Here is an 18,776-nt window from a genome sequence, read left to right on the forward strand (position 1 = left end):
TTTTTCAAATCTTGGCCTCAAGTTAGATGTAAAGTTATACACCTTTCCATGTTGAGTTGTGAGCCTGCATCTATACAGATATTTTATTTGATCAAGAGAGGACATTTATTGTTATTATACAAGACATTTGGTGTGGACATTTTTTGTTTAATAAATGGAGCATTGTGGGATTCATACAAGATATCATTGTCTCGTGAACATTCTAGAACGCTGGAACAAAACACCTCAAGACACTGAATCATTTGCTGCATAACAAGCCACAAAACAAATAGTAAACTCTTTATTGATATGTACAATTTCTGCTATTTACAGGTTTGATACTGCACAACAAAATGGTTTCGCGTAATAACTCAGACCACTGTTCATACATACAGTAGGGTCTCTCTTCAATGTTTTGGTGGTGTTGGAGGTGGATCTGCGTCAGAAATGCCAACTCCACAAGCGGCTCCTGGCATTCATCCTAAAGCGGATATTGTCATTGGCTGTACGGAGGTACATTAAGAGAAATCCCATGCAGCCTTGGTTACAAGTTGGAACACTGGAATGTAAGAGTAACTATTTCTTTATAGCCTACACCAGGGACCATCAACTATATTCAGTCACGGGCTGATTTTTTTCCTTTTTTTTTTCTTGAGCAGATGGTCTGGGGGCCTGAACATAATTACAAATAATGCAAGAAGCCCAAACAGATGTAACGTTTGACTAAAACATAACGTTTCTTACATTTGTATATGATCACATATCTATGTGTGGGAGTAGTTTGGAACAGATTTCCTCAATTTAAATCACTTGGAGCTGATTTGCTGCTGTTTTGTCTTTTATGTTAAATTATTTTACTTGAATTGTTGGGCCGCCAGTTGGGGAAGCATGGCCGACACTTTCTCTTACCTTTTAACACTAGTGGGGCGGGTGTGGCTTGGTGACAATGATGGCAAGAGCAGTTGCTCACAGATTTGACAGCTCCGTCGCAGTTCCACCTCCAACACCGTCAAAACTTGCACTATGCAGATGTCTGCTATCGCTGGTTAACACGTGAACTGATTGGCTACATCTGCGTCCGCTTCAAAAAACACATGCCAAGGTTCATTCTCAAGTCAGAACATTAGTTTTGCCATCAGATCATTGGTACATGAGCATGGATATATCATATGTCTTACGCAGTAGTAACAGTTAATTGTGATGTTTTGCTCCAAATTATAGTAGCCAGGGTTGAAATTGTTGAAGTTTGGAGAATAGTTCTGAAGATGTGAATAGGTTACAAGCCATCCACAAACCTAATACTGAGATTGTGTTATAATATATATTATATAAGATAATCATGAACATATTTTAGCGCATTTTCAATTGGAAATCTGAAAGTCATTTTTGTGTTAGCCACTAGAGGGTAACCTAACAAAGGGAGTGCCTTGCCCGGTCACCAAACAAGCTCCCTCTCATGTACTGTACTGCTTCAGGAAATCCATGGAAACTTCACTAGTAAGTCATTTAAATTCATGAAGTTTACACTGAATTAGCCTATGTAATAATAATAGCCATAATTGATGAAGGCAAACATGGTTTGAAAAGTTACATTACAGATGCAGTATAGACAGCAAAACAAATACAGTGTGTTCGTGTGTCTATAATATTAATCCAATGTGATTCTCTGATAAACCATTTAGCTATATACATGGTCTTTTTAATACTATTTTCTTCGTTTTTATTCATAATATGTTATTGTTATCAATGAGGAAATGCAGTATACAAGACTGAATCTATAATGCTCCAGTGTGGATTTTCATGAGGGGTTGTGTTCAGAACAGAAGTTTAATCATCACCTTGGTGATGGACTTGAATATGTAGGGCGGGTTTGGGGGTTGCTAGGTTACGACATGTGCGTCATTGCCAGGGATACAGTTGCCGTGTGCGTTGCTACACCTTGTTCTGTTGGGTGATGTCAGCGGAGACGCTGTTGTAGGACTTGCTAGCTCGGGTGCTCATGCCCAGGTATTGCTTCAGGAACTCACTGAACCGTTTCTGGTTGTTCCACTTGCGGGCAGATTTCCGGACGCCTATGAACCCGCCGTAGCGCTTCTGCAAGGGCCTCCCGGGGCCCATCAACTTCCTGTAGCCATGCCTTCCCTTCAGGAACCCCCCGAAGCGCTTCGACAGACTTATCCCCGCCGCTCCGTCCTGCTCTCTCTCCATCGCGTTATCCCCCTCTTCCTCGCCCCCCTCTTCCTCGTCCCTTTCCTGCATTTCCTGGGGCAGCTGGGAGTTGTAGACATCAGCGGTTAGCCGGCTCTCACTGCCCAACTCGTCTATGCCCAGAGCACGGACCACGTGGTCAAACCTCTGCAGGGCTACTGGGTACATCAGCCCCCCTTCCCCCTGTTCCTCTTCTTCCTCTGGCAGCATGGCTTCCACCTCCTTCTGGGCCCGGGTCAGCATGGCAGCGCCCGCTATGGGCAGGGAGGGTAACTGTGGGGAGGCTGAGGCCTTGCGGCACATGTCCCAAGTGAAGGCAGGGGACACGTTACCCTCACACTCCACCAGACACACCTGAGACAGGGAGGGAAACACAGAGCACATGGCTATTAGAGAGCAGCTCTCCCACAGACTATCCACACTGACTCTATGCCCATCCACACTGACTCTATCCCCATCCACACTGACTCTATCCCCATCCACACTGACTCTATCCCCATCCACACTGACTCTATCCCCATCCACACTGACTCTATCCCCATCCACACTGACTCTATGCCCATCCACACTGACTCTATCCCCATCCACACTGACTCTATGCCCATCCACACTGACTCTATGCCCATCCACACTGACTCTATGCCCATCCACACTGACTCTATCTGCCCATCCACACTGACTCTATGCCCATCCACACTGACTCTATCCCCATCCACACTGACTCTATCCCCATCCACACTGACTCTATGCCCATCCACACTGACTCTATGCCCATCCACACTGACTCTATCCACACTGACTCTATGCATCCACACTGACTCTATGCCCATCCACACTGACTCTATGCCCATCCACACTGACTCTATGCCCATCCACACTGACTCTATGCCCATCCACACTGACTCCCACACTGATCCACACTGACTCTATCCCACTGACATCCACACTGACTCCACACTGACTCTATGCCCATCCACACTGACTCTATCCTCATCCACACTAACTCTATGCCCATCCACACTGACTCTATCCCCATCCACACTGACTCTATGCCCATCCACACTGACTCTCCACATGACCCATCCACACTGACTCTATCCTCATCCACACTAACTCCCCATCCATGACTCCATCCACACTGACTCTATCCTCATCCATCTCTACACCATCCACACTGACTCTATGCCCATCCACCATCCACTGACTCTATCCTCATCCACACTAACTCACACTCCACACTGACTCTATCTCCATCCACACTGACTCTATGCCCATCCACACTGACTCTATCCTCATCCACACTAACTCTATCCCCATCCACACTGACTCTATCCCCATCCACACTGACTCTATCCCCATCCACACTGACTCTATCCCCATCCACACTGACTCTATCCCCATCCACACTGACTCTATCCCCATCCACACTGACTCTATCCCCATCCACACTGACTCTATGCCAATCCACACTGACACTCAAACACCTTCACTGTCACTCACTCACACACAAAAACCTCACTCACACACTCATTCCTCACACCACACACATATACCCACACGCAGACACCCCTCACACCTACGCTGCTGCTATAATGATTATTGGTTTGATATATTACTATCGTTATGCTACTGTTCATTGATTGCCATTTCCATTAGTATCTATCTTTTTATCATGCTACTGGTCACTATTATTCCTGTTTACATACTATTAGTATATTACCATAAGTATTTATTTATGCACTTTTTAGCCCTGTTTACGTGCACACTCACCGGACAGTTTTTTAGGTACACCACCCTGTTCACGAAAATGGATCGCTCCTACAGACAGTGAGTCACGTGGCCGTGGCTTGTTATATAAAGCAGGCAGACAGGTATCGAGGCATTCAGTTACTGTTCTATTGAATGTTAGAATGGGCAAAACCAGTGACCTAAGTGACTGAGCGTGGTATGATCATTGATGCTAGGCACTCCGGATCCAGTATCTCAGAAACAGCCTCCTGGGCTTTTCATACACGACAGTGTCTAGGGTTTACAGAGAATGATGCGACAAACAAAGAACATCTAGTCAGCGGCTGTCCTGTGGGAGAAAACAGCTCGTTGATGAGAGAGGTTGAAGGAGAATGGTAAGAACCGTGCAAGCTAACAGGCGGGCCACAAACAGACAAATAACGGGGCAGTACAACAGTGGTGTGCAGAACGGCATCTCGGAAACGCACAACTCCTCAAATCCTTGTCAGGGATGGGCTATTGTAGTAGACGACCACCCTGGGTTCCACTCCTACCAGTTAAAAACAAGAAGAAACTAATCTAGTGGACATGTGATCACCAACACTGGATAATTGAGCAGTGGGAAAGCATTGCCTGGAAAATAACAGCAAGTTCAGTTTACTCCCCAGACCTCAACCCAATAGAGCATCTTTGGGATGAGATGGAACGGGCTGTTCGCAGCATCAATGTACCGCCTTCCAATCTGCAGCAACATGGAATAACATCCCTGCTGTCACGGCCGTCATCAGAATGAGACCAAGGTGTGGCGTGGTGAGTGTACATTTTATTTTATTTTAAAACGTCGCCAACAAATGAAAGAAACAACCGTGACCTTTACAGGGCTAAGTGCCACAAACAAAGTTAACTACCCACACTGAAAGGAGGGAAAAAGGGCTACCTAAGTATGATTCCCAGTCAGAGACAACGATAGACAGCTGTCCCTGATTGAGAACCATACCCGACCAAAACATAGAAATAAAGAAACATAGAAAACAAAACATAGAATGCCCACCCAAATCACACCCTGACCAAAACAAATGGAGACATAAAAAGGCACTCTAAGGTCAGGGCGTGACACCTGTGGAACGTTTCTGACACCTTGTAGAATGCCCTGAAGAATTCTGAGGCAAAGGGCCAAACCAGTACTAGACAGGTGTACCTAATAAACTGGCCGTGAGTGTTAATCCTACTACCAGTCATTAGAGCGCGGAACAGATCAGTGTCTACACTCGGTCTGTTGTTTTTATGAAATCTTTTTCTTTAAATAGTTTTTAAATCATTTCAACAACAACAACATCTTTAACCATTGGAAGCCCTGATAGCTAATTATTCCGAGACGCGGTTAGCTTTTTTGTCTGGGACTGCAAGATTGTGTCCCGGATTCCCACAAAAAAAAAATTAACAATAGTTAGCGGTTAGCCATCATGCTAACAGAGCAAGATAACAGTGCTAGATTCAAAACACCAGTGGTATTTGTGTCTACGTCTGGGCTCACATGTGCTAGGTACGAGATGATATTTACGCAAGAGGAGGAAAATAAGGTGGAACTCATCAAGCAGCTTAGGGAGGAGATTCTCCGGCTGCTAGCTCAGCTGCGGGAAAAACAAGATGTGCTTTCTAAGTACTTGGATGCAACCCAGTTACACAGAATGTCAGTTCTGAATGCCTTCTACAGCCAAGGGGTCGATGAGTTGGGCGGTACTGACCTGATCCAATCCAATGGGAAGATGGTAAGCTCAACACCGCGGCCAATGGGAGACTGGACACTGGCAAGGCGAAGGAAGGTAGGGTGGAAGGCAGTCTAGCCGGCATCCATATATCCTAGAAGATCAGTTCCAGCTATTAAACAGCTTTGCCCCACTGGAGGCAGACATACCATCTCTGGGAGTCAACTCTGATTCTGGGAGTACACCAACAGCCAGCAGCCATCAGGGGCACCTTGGCGATCAGCCGGTCGCTGACCAAAGGAAAAAAGGTCTTGGGCCCTCCTCCATCTCCAGAGGATTCCGACGCCATCCGCTGCTACTGGTGCATGTACGGTGAGTCAGGCTGGCATGAATCAAAGCCCACCTCCCCCTGCACGAGGCAGGCTGGCATGAATCAAAGCCCACCTCCCCCTGCACGAGGCAGGCTGGCATGAATCAAAGCCCACCTCCCCCTGCACAAGGCAGACTGGCATGAGTCAAAGCACACCTCCCCCTGCACGAGGCAGACTGGCATGAGTCAAAGCACACCTCCCCCTGCACAAGACAGACTGGCATGAGTCAAAGCACACCTCCCCCTGCACAAGGCAGACTGGCATGAGTCAAAGCACACCTCCCCTGCAAGAGGCAGGCTGGCATGAGTCAAAGCACACCTCCCCATGCACGAGTCAGGCTGGCATGAGTCAAAGCACATCTCCCCCTGTACGAGTCAGGCTGGCATGAGTCAAAGCACACCTCCCCCTGCACCTCCCCCTGCTTTGACTCATGCCAGCCTGACTTGTGCAGGGGAGGTGTGCTTGACTCATGCCAGTCTGGGAGGGGAGGTGTGCTTTGACTCATGCCAGTCTACACCTGCATTGCTTGCTGTTTGGGGTTTTAGGCTGGGATTCTGTACAGCACTTTGAGATATCAGCTGATGTACAAAGGGCTATATAAATAAATTTGATTTGATTTGAAAGCACACCTCCCCCTGCACTAGGCAGACTGGCACGAGTCAAAGCACACCTCCCCCTGCACAAGGCAGACTGGCATGAGTCAAAGCACATCTCCCCCTGCACAAGGCAGACTGGCATGAGTCAAAGCACACCTCCCCTGCACAAGGCAGACTGGCATGAGTCAAAGCACACCTCCCCCTGCACAAGGCAGGATGGCATGAGTCAAAGCACACCTCCCCCTGCACGAGGCAGGCTGGCATGAGTCAAAGCACACCTCCCCCTGCACGAGTCAGGCTGGCACGAGTCAAAGCACACCTCCCCCTGCACGAGTCAGGCTGGCATGAGTCAAAGCACACCTCCCCCTGCACGAGTCAGGCTGGCATGAGTCGAAGCACACCTCCCTCTGCACGAGGCAGACTGGCATGAGTCAAAGCACACCTCCCCCTGCACGAGGCAGACTGGCATGAGTCAAAGCACACCTCCTCCTGCATGAGGCAGGCTGTTCTGTTCCCCCTCTTCCTTACCCATCGGATTCCATCACGACCACCTTTGTCGGGGGCCGGTCGATGGTGAGAGATTTCATCCTGTAGGCCGAACAAGGTACACTGTCATACAGGCGCCCGTGTCCAAGACATCAACTCCCTCCTGCCCAGAGATCTAGCAAACTACTCTAATATTGACACTGTTGTCACTCACGTTGGATTTAACAACATTCGCTTTCGGCAATCTGAGGAACTGAAGAAGGGCTACAACATACTCTTGAAAACCCTTGTTTTCACAGGGAAGAGAACAGTCATCTCTGGCCCCCTACCGTGCTATAGAAGGGGGTCGGAATGTTACAGCCGCCTTGCTGCCCTAAATAAGTTCCTGAAGAAACTCTGCAAAGACCGGAATGGCTCCTTTGTGACAATTTTGACTTGTTGTGGGAGCAACCAACACTCTTTTAAAGAGATGGAATCCACCCTGACCGCAGGGGTTCCAGGATTATCTCCAACATAGTGAACTGCTTAAGAGACTGGCGGTCTGGTTTTGTTAGTGCTCCAGTCCTCCATGTCATAATAAGTAACAGAGGACAAGGAAATCGTATTCTATCCCAGAGAAATAGAAGTGCAGTAAATGTAAATAACCAAATATATGTTCCTTTAACTGTTAGCTCCGAGGGTATTGTCTGCAATAATCATATGGGCATAGAATTGAATGTCAGATGATGTGGAAGTAAAATAGCTACAGGTTCCTCTGCCTCACATAAAGCCTTTTCTTGTAGGAAGTTGCTACAGACCACCAAGTGCTAAATGTCTGTATTTGGATTATATGTGTGAAATGTTGGATAATGTATGCGATATCAACAGAGAGGTATATTTTCTGGGTGACTTAAATATTGACTGGTTGTCGTCAAGCTGCCCAATCAAAAACAAGCTCCAAGCTGTGACCAGTGCCTGCAATCTGGATCAAGTCATCAGTCAACCTACCAGGGTATTTACAAACAGAACAGGAACTAAATCATCCACGTGTAATGATCATATCTTTACTAATGTTGCAGAAATCTGATCTAAAGCCGTATCCACACCCAGATGTCGTGATCATAATATAATAGCCATGTCTAGAAAAAACAACATTCCAAAGACTGGACCTACAATTGTGTATAAATGATCATACTATAGGTTTTGCAATGATTTATATGTTGAAGTAAAAATGTAAAGAAAATATTTGTTGGTCTGATGTGTGTAATGAGGAACATCCCAATGATGTGCTTGAAGCATTTCTGAAACTACTTCTTCCAGTGACTTAAAGACATGCACCCATCAGGAAACTGACTGTTGGAACTGCTACATCCCCAAGGACAGATGATGAAACATTTTATGGCTGAGAGGGTTGCGGCAAAGAGCAAATAAGTCTGACAACACAGCAGACTGGAAAACATACAGTACCAGTCAAACGTTTAGACACACCTCCTCAAGAGTTTTGATTTATTTGGACTGTTTTCTACATTGTAGAGTAGTGAAGACATCAAAACTAGGAAATAACACATATGGAATCATGTAGTAACCAAAAAAGTGTTTAACAAATCAAAATAAATGTTATATTTGAGATTCTTCAAAGTAGGCATCGTTTGCCTTGATGACAGCTTTGCACAATCTTGGCATTCTCTCAACCAGCTTCATGAGGTATGGAATGCATTTCAATTAGATGTGCCTTGTTAAAAGTTCATTTGTGGAATTTCTTTCCTTCTTAATGCGTTTGAGCCAATCAGTTGTGTTGTGACAAGATAGGAGTGGTTATGAAAGGAAGAGCCAGAGTCCAAATGTGAGATTTTTGGTTCCAACCGCCGTGTCTTTGTGAGATCTCCACATGTGTGGTTCCCACCGTGAAGCATGGAGGAGGAGGTGTGATGATGTGGGGTGCTTTAATGGTGACATTGTCAGTGATTTATTGAAAATTCAAGGCACACATAACCAGCATGGCTACCACAGCATGCTGCAGCAATACTCCATCCCATCTCGTTTGCACTTAGCGGGACTATCATTTGTTTGAAAAACAGGACAATGACCCAAAACACACCTCCAGGCTGTGTAAGGGCTATTTTATCAAGAAGGAGATTGATGGAGTGCTGCATCAGATGACCTGGCCTCCACAATCACCTGACCTCAACCCAATTGAGATGGTTTGGGATGAGTTGGACCGCAGAGTGAAGGAAAAGCAGCAACAAGTGCTCAGCATATGTGGGAACTCCTTCAAGACTGTTGGAAAAGCATTCCTCATGAAGCTGTTTGAGAGAATGCCAAGAGTGTGCAAAGCTGTCATCAAGGCAAAGGGTGGCTACTTTGAAGAATATAAAATATAAAATATACACTACCGTTCAAAAGTTTGGGGTCACTTAGAAATGTTATTGTTGTTGAAATATATATTTCTTAAATTGCCCACTAAAATAATATCAAATTGATCAGAAATACAGTGTAGACATACCAGTCTAAAGAAGGCCAGTTTATTTGCTTCTTTAATCAGAACAACAGTTTTCAGCTGTGCTAACATAATTGCAAAAGGGTTTTCTAATAATCAATTAGCCTTTTAAAATGATAAACTTGGATTAGCTAACACAACGTGCCATTGGAACACAGGAGTGATGGTTGCTGATAATGGGCCTCTGTACGCCTATGCAGATATTCCCTAAAAAATCAGTCGTTTCCAGCTACAATAGTCATTTACAACATTAACAATGTCTACACTGTATTTCAAATCAATTTCATATTATTTTAATGGACAATTTTTAACATTTTCTTTCAACAACAAGGACATTTCTATGTGACCCCAAACTTTTGAATGGTAGAGTATTTTGATTTGTTTAACACTTTTTTGGTTGCTACATGATTCCATATGTGTTATTTCATTGTTTTGATGTCTTCACTACTATTATACAATGTAGAAAATAGTACAAATGAAGAGAAATCCTTGAATGAGTAGGTGTGTCCAAACTTTTGACTGGTACTGTAGGTAAATTGCAGTTGTTCCAGAAAAAAGTGGCACGTATCGCACTTAGATGTACACAGAGGACAAGTGTCAGTAACATGCATGCTAGTCTCTCCTGGCTCAAAGTTTAGGAGAGATTGGAGAGAATAGGAGAGACTATGTATTGTGTTATGTTTCATGTGGACCCCAGGAAGAGTAGCTGATGCTTTTGGGGATCCTAATAAATACAAACATTTTATGTAAAACCTACCTAAACCACTCCAGTACCCCTGCACATTGAAGAAGGTACTGGAACTGGTCTGTATATACTCACAGACTCGTGTCTTCAACCTGTATTGTACTTCTAGTGTGTTTTTAATTCTTATTTTAATGTTTTATTAATTTTTATTATATATATTATTATTCTCACTGCATTGTTGGGAAAGAGCTCTCATGGTAAGAACTGTTTCATACCTTTTGTATCCTGTGCAAGTGGGGAATAAACTTTGAAACTTGAGAGAGAGAGAGAGAAAGAAGGGAAGAGGGAGAGTGAGGAGAGAGAGCAGAGAGGGAGAGAAGGAGAGAGGGAGAGAGAGAGAGAGGGTGGGAGAGAGAGGGGGAGGGAGACGGAGGGAGGGAGAGAGAGAGAGAGAGAGAGAGAGAGAGAGGGAGCGAGAGAGAGAGGGAGAGGGAGGGAGGGAGAGGAAGGGAGAGGGAGAGGGAGGGAGGGAGAGAGAGAGAAAGGGAGGGAGAGAAGGAGAGAGGGAGAGAAGGAGAGAGGGAGAGAAAGGAGGGAGAGAGAGAAAGGGAGGGAGAGAGAGAGAGGGAGAGAGAGAGGGAGTGGGAGGGAGAGAGAGAGAGAGGGAGAGGGAGGGAGAGAGAAGGAGAGGGAGAGAGAGAGGGTGAACCAACATTATGACTTGTTAGTTATTTATTCATTCCCCGGTCAAATCGAAATCAAATCAAATTCAATTATATTTGTCACATGCTTTGTAAAAACGTGTAGGCTAACATTAAAATGCTTACTTAGGGGACACTTTGTCCAGGTGTTGTACAGTGCTAGACCTTCCATGGTCAAATGACGTTAAAACGGCTTTATGAATTTAATTGAGATACACGATGATACACCATCAAACACTGGGAGTCCCATTGTGAAGCATGATGATGGCCATATGACGCATGAAGAGACCATACTGTACTTCTCTCGACAGAACATAGAGTCCTCCTTTTTTGTCTTACAGAATGCTTCACCCTGAATTAACATGGCGTCCATGCTGTCTGTATGGTCTTTGTGTGAATATACGCTTAGTGTGTGTATAAAACATCAGGAACACCATGACATAGAATGACCAGGTCAATCCAGGTGAAAGCTATGATCCCTTGAAGGGGAGGAGACAGTTTAAAGCAGGATTTTTAAGCCTTGAGACAATTGAAGCATGGATTGTGTATGTGTGCCATTCAGAGAGTAAATGGGCAAAAATATTTAAGTGCCTTTGAACGGGGAATGGTAGTAGGTGCCAGGTGCACCGGTTTGTGTCAAGAACTGCAATGCTGCTGGGTTTTTCACGCTCAACAGTTTCCCGTGCGTATCAAGAAGGGTCCACTTCTCTAGAGAGAAAGATACAAATATACCTTGCAGAGAGACGACTTCTCTAGAGAGAAAGAGACAAATATACCCTGCAGAGAAACGACTTCTCTAGAGAGAAAGAGACAAATATACCCTGCAGAGAGACGACTTCTCTAGAGAGAAAGAGACAAATATACCCTGCAGAGAGACGACTTCTCTAGAGAGAAAGAGACAAATATACCCTGCAGAGAAACGACTTCTCTAGAGAGAAAGAGACAAATATACCCTGCAGAGAGAAACTTCTCTAGAGACAAATATACCCTGCAGAGAGACGACTTCTCTAGAGAGAAAGAGACAAATATACCCTGCAGAGAGACGACTTCTCTAGAGAGAAAGATACAAAATACCCTGCAGAGAAACCCTCTAGAGAGAGAGACAAATATACCCTGCAGAGAGACGACTTCTCTAGAGAGAAAGATAAAAATATACCCTGAGAAAAGAGACAAATATAGAGAAACGACTTCTCTAGAGAGAAAGAGACAAATATACCCTGCAGAGAGATGACTTCTCTAGAGAGAAAGAGACAAATATACCCTGCAGAGAAACGACTTCTCTAGAGAGAAAGAGACAAATATACCCTGCCCGGTATGATTGGAAACAGAGAGGGATTGATGGATCCTGGAATTATAGAATTGGATATCATATTAATTGTTTTGATATTATATTCATAGTTTTTCTTATCAAAGAAAGCTATTGTTTTACTTCAAGGACAAAATCAGAAATTCTTGACTTTAACAGGAGAGTTGACTTACTGGATCATAGTGAGGCAACATATTTACCCCACATCACATAGGAAAATACACTGAAGCCACTAGAGAAAGAGAGGGGGGTCGATGGAGTTCTAAACCACAAGCAGCAAGATGAAGAAACTGGAGAGAGGGCAGAACATTCACGTCTATCCTCAGGAATCAATTAGCCAACGCAAATTAAAAGCCAGATGCCGGGAGGCTGGGAGGGCATAATACTATGAGTCAGAGATCATCGACAGTATAGGAGACGATGTAGGGAGATAGAAAGAGGGTGGGGGAAGTTTGTGGAAGAAAGGGTAGTTTGTGGAAGGAAGGGTAGTTTGTGGAAGGATGGGTAGTTTGTAGAAGGAAGGGCAGTTTGTGGAAAGAAGGGTAGTTTGTGGAAGGAAGGGTAGTTTGTGGAAGGAAGGGTAGTTTGTGGAAGGAAGGGTAGTTTGTAGAAGGAAGGGCAGTTTGTGGAAGCAAGGGTAGTTTGTAGAAGGAAGGGTAGTTTGTGGAAGGAAGGGTAGTTTGTAGAAGGAAGGGTAGTTTGTGGAAGGAAGGGTAGTTTGTGGAAGGAAGGGTAGTTTGTAGAAGGAAGGGTAGTTTGTGGAAGGAAGGGTAGTTTGTAGAAGGAAGGGTCGTTTGTGGAAGGAAGGGTAGTTTGTAGACGGAAGGGTAGTTTGTAGAAGGAAGGGTAGTTTGTAGAAGGAAGGGTAGTTTGTGGAAGGAAGGGTAGTTTGTAGAAGGAAGGGTAGTTTGTGGAAGGAAGGGTAGTTTGTAGAAGGAAGGGTAGTTTGTGGAAGGAAGGGTAGTTTGTGGAAGGAAGGGCAGTTTGTAGAAGGAAGGGCAGTTTGTAGAAGGAAGGGCAGTTTGTGGAAGGAAGGGTATTTTGTGGAAGGAAGTGTAGTTTGTGGAAGGAAGGGTAGTTTGTAGAAGGAAGGGTAGTTTGTGGAAGGAAGGGTAGTTTGTGGAAGGAAGGGTAGTTTGTAGAAGGAAGGGTAGTTTGTAGAAGGAAGGGTAGTTTGTAGAAGGAAGGGCAGTTTGTGGAAGGAAGGGTAGTTTGTGGAAGGAAGGGTAGTTTGTAGAAGGAAGGTTAGTTTTTGGAAGGAAGGGTAGTTTGTGGAAGGAAGGGTAGTTTGTGGAAGGAAGGGTAGTTTGTAGAAGGAAGGGTAGTTTGTAGAAGGAAGGGTAGTTTGTAGAAGAAAGGGTAGTTTGTGTAAGGAAGGGCAGTTTGTGGAAGGAAGGATAGTTTGTGGAAGGAAGGGTAGTTTGTAGAAGGAAGGGTAGTTTGTGGAAGGAAGGGTAGTTTGTGGAAGGAAGGGCAGTTTGTAGAAGGAAGGGTAGTTTGTAGAAGGAAGGGTAGTTTGTGGAAGGAAGGGCAGTTTGTAGAAGGAAGGGTAGTTTGTAGAAGGAAGGGTAGTTTGTGGAAGGAAGTGTAGTTTGTAGAAGGAAGGGTAGTTTGTAGAAGGAAGGGTAGTTTGTAGAAGGAAGGGTAGTTTGTAGAAGGAAGGGTAGTTTGTAGAAGGAAGGGTAGTTTGTGGAAGGAAGGGTAGTTTGTAGAAGGAAGGGGGTGGGAGAGGTGGAGGAAGGAGAGGTGGAGGGGTGCGTGGAGTAAGGGCTATGGTGATGCGTCTGTGCATGCATGCCTGTTGCTGTATGAGGGGTTCTGCTCCCCCTTTCTCCGGCGACGAAGTGCACCCTCTTTGCGACTTACTCGATCTCTGCCAAAACAATATCTCCTGAGTGAAATGGCTCTATTGTCCCACAGATAATCAACCTTTTAAGGACTGTGTGATTGAGTCAAGGCCCTGTTGACACAATAGAGTCAAAGTATCTTATTGTTCTGCCATTGATATCTGTGGGCAGGAACTGATTGTGGCAGAGATAGGAAAGGGAATGGAGAATAAATACATTGAGGGATAAAAACTGTGGGATAGGGGGTGCATAGGCCAGAACTGGCAGTTGGCTGGGGCAGAGACAGAGGCAGAGAGAGAGTTAACAGGAGGCGGTGTGTTGAAGTTGATCTCGGTAGGGCAGGATGTGGCTGAGGCAGGGGTAGGCAGGGACGGACAGAAGGATAGAGATAATGGGATGGAGTGATAGTAGGGCTTTAATATGGACCCTCACCAGTGTGTTGAAGTTGATCTCGGTAGGGCAGGATGTGGCTGAGGCAGGGGTAGGCAGGGACAGACAGAAGGATAGAGATAATGGAATGGAGTGATAGTAGGGCTTTAATATGGACCCTCACCAGTGTGTTGAAGTTGATCTCGGTAGGGCAGGATGTGGCTGAGGCAGGGGTAGGCAGGGACAGACAGAAGGATAGAGATAATGGAATGGAGTGATAGTAGGGCTTTAATATGGACCCTCACCAGTGTGTTGAAGTTGATCTCCTGCGGCAGGATGCGACCACAGGCCAGGCAGTCCCCATGGCATTCACTACAGTGTCCCGGGACACACAGACACAGCAGCAGCAGAGACCAGAGAGGGGTCTTCATGGTCCTCAGTATTCTATCTATGGAGACAATAGGGACAGCCTGGGACAGGATAGGGGAGAGAGATCAGAGGTCAATTCACTGTCTTCTGTTCAGTCATAATTTACTGTGAACAACCAGACTGAAATAGAGGAGGGGGGAGGGAAAGACAGAGAGAGAGAGAAAGGGAGAGAGAGAAGAGGAGAGAAGGGGAGCGAGGGAGAGAGACAGACATACAGGACCGCCCGATAAGACAAGTGAAAAACACTAATGCCTTTGTTTGTCTGGGTGTGGTATCGTTTAACCCCCCCCCGAACTCCCCCGTATTGACAACAGCGACGAAAGAAAAACAACAGCTGTTTGTACCTCATTAAACAGACTCATCATCGCCTTAATTGAAGTCTGAATTAGTCCTTCTTGCAGGGAGCACAACAGCCACAAGAAACACAGTGATTTACAAGGGATTCTTGGTTTTACTGTATTAGTCATCAGGAAGAGATGGGAGATGTGGAGACATAGAGAGAGAGGAATCTGAAGCTGTGTTACACTTGTAACAGATAGAGAACAAGGAATCATGTACATGCACACAGACACACACAAGCATGAAATCTTGCGGGCACACCATCTTTATCTCAGTGTTTCAAACATGTGCATTATGCCCAAAACTGCAATTAATAGGTGTGTATCTATTATGGAATATAAATAATTAGAGCATAAACATGTTTGGCATGAACATTCTTTTTACCCCAATTTTGTGGTATCCAATTGGTATAATTACTGCAAAGTAATTGTCTCATCACTGCAACTCCCGTACAGACTCAGGAGAGGCAAAGATCAAGAGCCATGCATCCTCCGAAACACAACCCAACAAGCCGCGCTGCTTCTTGACACAATGCACATCCAACTCGGAAGCCAGCTGCACCAATGTGTCAGAGGAAACACCGTACACCTAGCAACCTGGTCAGCATGCACTGTGCCCAGCCCGCCACAGGAGTCACTAGTGCACAATGAGACAAGGATATCCCTGCTAGCCAAACCCTCCCAACCCAGACAACGCTGGGCCAATTGTGCGCCACCCCCTGGGCCTCCCGGTCGCGGCTGGCTGCAACAGATCCTGGGCTCGAACCCAGATGGCACAACTAGCACTGCGATGCAGTGCCTTAGACCACTGCGCCACCCCCTGGGCCTCCTGGTCGTGGCTGGCTGCGACAGATCCTGGGCTCGAACCCAGATGGCACAACTGGCACTGCGATGCAGTGTCTTAGACCACTGCACCACCCGGGAGGCCCTGGCATTAACATTTGAATCATACTGAAAGTTGTAATTAATTTACCGTAATGATGGGGTAACAATGATTAACTTTTATCACTCATTTCCTGAGAGTAGCATACCTAAACTCATTTAAACTAGTTTATCATAGAAAAACGGCAGTTGGATAAGGATTTTTGGTATTTTATTAGGGTCCCAATTAGCCGTTGCAAAAGCAGCAGCTACACTTCCTGGGGTCCAACTCAAAACATGACATAATACAGAATGACATAATACAGAACATCATTAGACAAGAACAGTTCAAAGACAGAACTACATTTTAAAAAGGCACACGTAGCCTAGCATACACACAAACTATCTAGGTCAAATAGGGGAGAGGCTTTGTGTCGCTAGGTGTTGCTTTATCTATTTTTTGAAACCAGGTTTGCTGTTTATTTGAGCAATATGAGATGGACGGAAGTTCCATGCAATTAGGGCTCTATATAATACTATACACAATCTTGAATTTGTTCTGTATTTGGAGACTGTGAAAAGACCCCTGGTGGCATGTCTGGTGGGATAAGTGTGTGTGTCAGAGCTGTGTGTAAATTGACTATGCAAACTATTTGAGATTTCCAACACATTGTTTCTTATTTAAAAAAAGAGGTGGTGCAGTCAGTCTTTCCTCAACTCTTAGCCAAGAGAGACTGTCAGGCATAGTATTTATCAGCCCTCTGATTACAATTAAGAGCAAAATGTTCCACTCTGTTCTGGGCCAGTTGCAGCTTAACTAGGTCTTTCCTTGTAGCACTGGGCCACAAGGATGGACAATAATCAAGATTAGACAAAACTAGAGCCTGCAGAACTTACTTTTTGGAGTGTGGTGTCAAAAAAGCAGAGCATCTCTTTATTACAGACAGACCTCTCCCCATCTTTACAACCACTAAATCTATATGTTTTGACCATGACAGTTTACAATCTAAAACAACGCCAAGTAATTTAGTCTCCTAAACTTGTTCAACAGCCACACAATTCATTATCTAGAATTTAAGGAATGATTTGTACCAAATACAATACTCTTAGTTTTAGAGATGTTCAGAACCAGTTTATTACTGGCCACCCATTCTAAAACAGACTGCAACTCTTTGTTAAGGATTTTAATGACTTCATTAGCTGTGGTTGCTTATGTGTATATGGTTGAATCATCAGCATACATGGACACACATGCTGTGTTTAATGCCAGTGGCAGGTCATTGGTGAAAATAGAAAAAAGTAGAGGGCCTAGAGAGCTGCCCTGCGGTACACCACACTTTACATGTTTGACATTAGAGAAGCTTCCATTAAAGAAAACCCTCTGAGTTCTATTCGATAGATAGTTCTGAATCCACAATATGGCAGAGGTTGAAAAGCCATAACACATGCGTTTTTTCAACAACAGGTTATGGTCAATAATATCAAAGGCTGCACTGAAATCTAACAGTACAGCTCCCACAATCTTCTTATTATCAATTTCCTTCAACCAATCATCAGTCATTTGTGTCAGTGCAGTACATGTTGAGTGCCCTTCTCTATAAGCACGCTGAAAGTCTGTTGTTCATTTGTATACAGAGAAAAGCATTGTATTTGGTCAAACACCATTTTTTCCAATAGTTTGCTAAGAGCTGGCAGCAAGCTTATAGGTCTGCTGTTAGAACCAGTAGAGGCTGCTTTACCGCTCTTGGGTATAGCAAAATTACTTTGCCTTCCCTCCATGCCTGAGGACAAAGACTTTCCTCTAGGCTCAGATTAAAAAATATGACAGAAAGGAGTGGCTGTAGAGTCAACTACCAGTCAATGACAGTTGTCAATGCCAGGAGGTTTGTCATTATTGATCGATAACAATAATTTTCCCATCTCTCCCACACTAACTTTACAAAATTCAAACTTGCAATGTTTTGCTTCCATTATTTGTTTTTTATGCATGAATACAATTGCTCACTGTTCGTTGTTGGCATTTCATGCCTAAGTTTTTGCCCACTTTGCCAATGAAATAATCATTAAAATAATTGGCAACATCAAATGGCTTTGTGATGAATAAGCCATCTGATTCGATGAAAGATGGAGTTGAATTGGACTTTCTGCCCATAATTTCATTTAAAGCACTCCAAAGTTTTTTTTACATCGTTCTTTATATCATTGATGTTATTTTTGTTGAGTTTAGTCACATCATTTCTCAATTTGCAGTAAGTCAGCCAGTCAGATGTGCAGCCAGACTTATTAGTCACTCCTTTTGCCCCATCTCTTTCAAACATACAGTTTTTCAATTCCTCATCATCCATGGAGCCTTAACAGTTCGAACAGTCAGTTTCTTAACAGGTGCATGTTCATCAATAATTGGAAGAAGCAATTTCATAAATGAATCAAGTGCAGTGTGTCACGACTCCCGCCGAGGGTGGCTCCCCTTCCTGTTCGGGCGGCGCCCTTCTCCCCTTTCCGTTGGTTTAATCTTATTAGTTGTTCCTGTTTCTTTTGTGTTTCTTGATTTCTGGTCTATTTAAGCCTGTTAGGCCCGCTCAGGGTTGTGCGGGATGATTTTGTGTTCGCTGTCGGTTGTGGATGGATTTTTGTTCTCCGGATGGTTCTGCCCTGTGTGTTTGGGCTGGTCAGTGTTTCTGCGCCCTGCG

At 44.7% G+C, this 18,776-nt stretch overlaps 1 protein-coding gene across 1 annotated transcript in view; it reads right to left on the reverse strand.

Moving 5' to 3' along the window:
• Positions 1-126: 126 nt before the first annotated feature.
• LOC124001378 (prepronociceptin-like) overlaps positions 127-18,776 on the reverse strand; it is a 45,085-nt gene continuing 26,435 nt past the window's right edge. Inside the window, exons 2-3 of the mRNA XM_046308132.1 lie at positions 14,764-14,928; positions 127-2,541 (exon numbers count right to left, since the gene is read on the reverse strand). Of these exons, the coding sequence (XP_046164088.1) occupies positions 1,912-2,541; positions 14,764-14,889 (756 nt within the window). The 5' untranslated portion in view covers positions 14,890-14,928 and the 3' untranslated portion in view covers positions 127-1,911. The remainder of the gene's footprint in view (positions 2,542-14,763; positions 14,929-18,776) is intronic.

Source organism: Oncorhynchus gorbuscha, linkage group LG17, assembly GCF_021184085.1.
Source record: "Oncorhynchus gorbuscha isolate QuinsamMale2020 ecotype Even-year linkage group LG17, OgorEven_v1.0, whole genome shotgun sequence".
NCBI classification, from domain to species: Eukaryota; Metazoa; Chordata; class Actinopteri; order Salmoniformes; family Salmonidae; genus Oncorhynchus; species Oncorhynchus gorbuscha.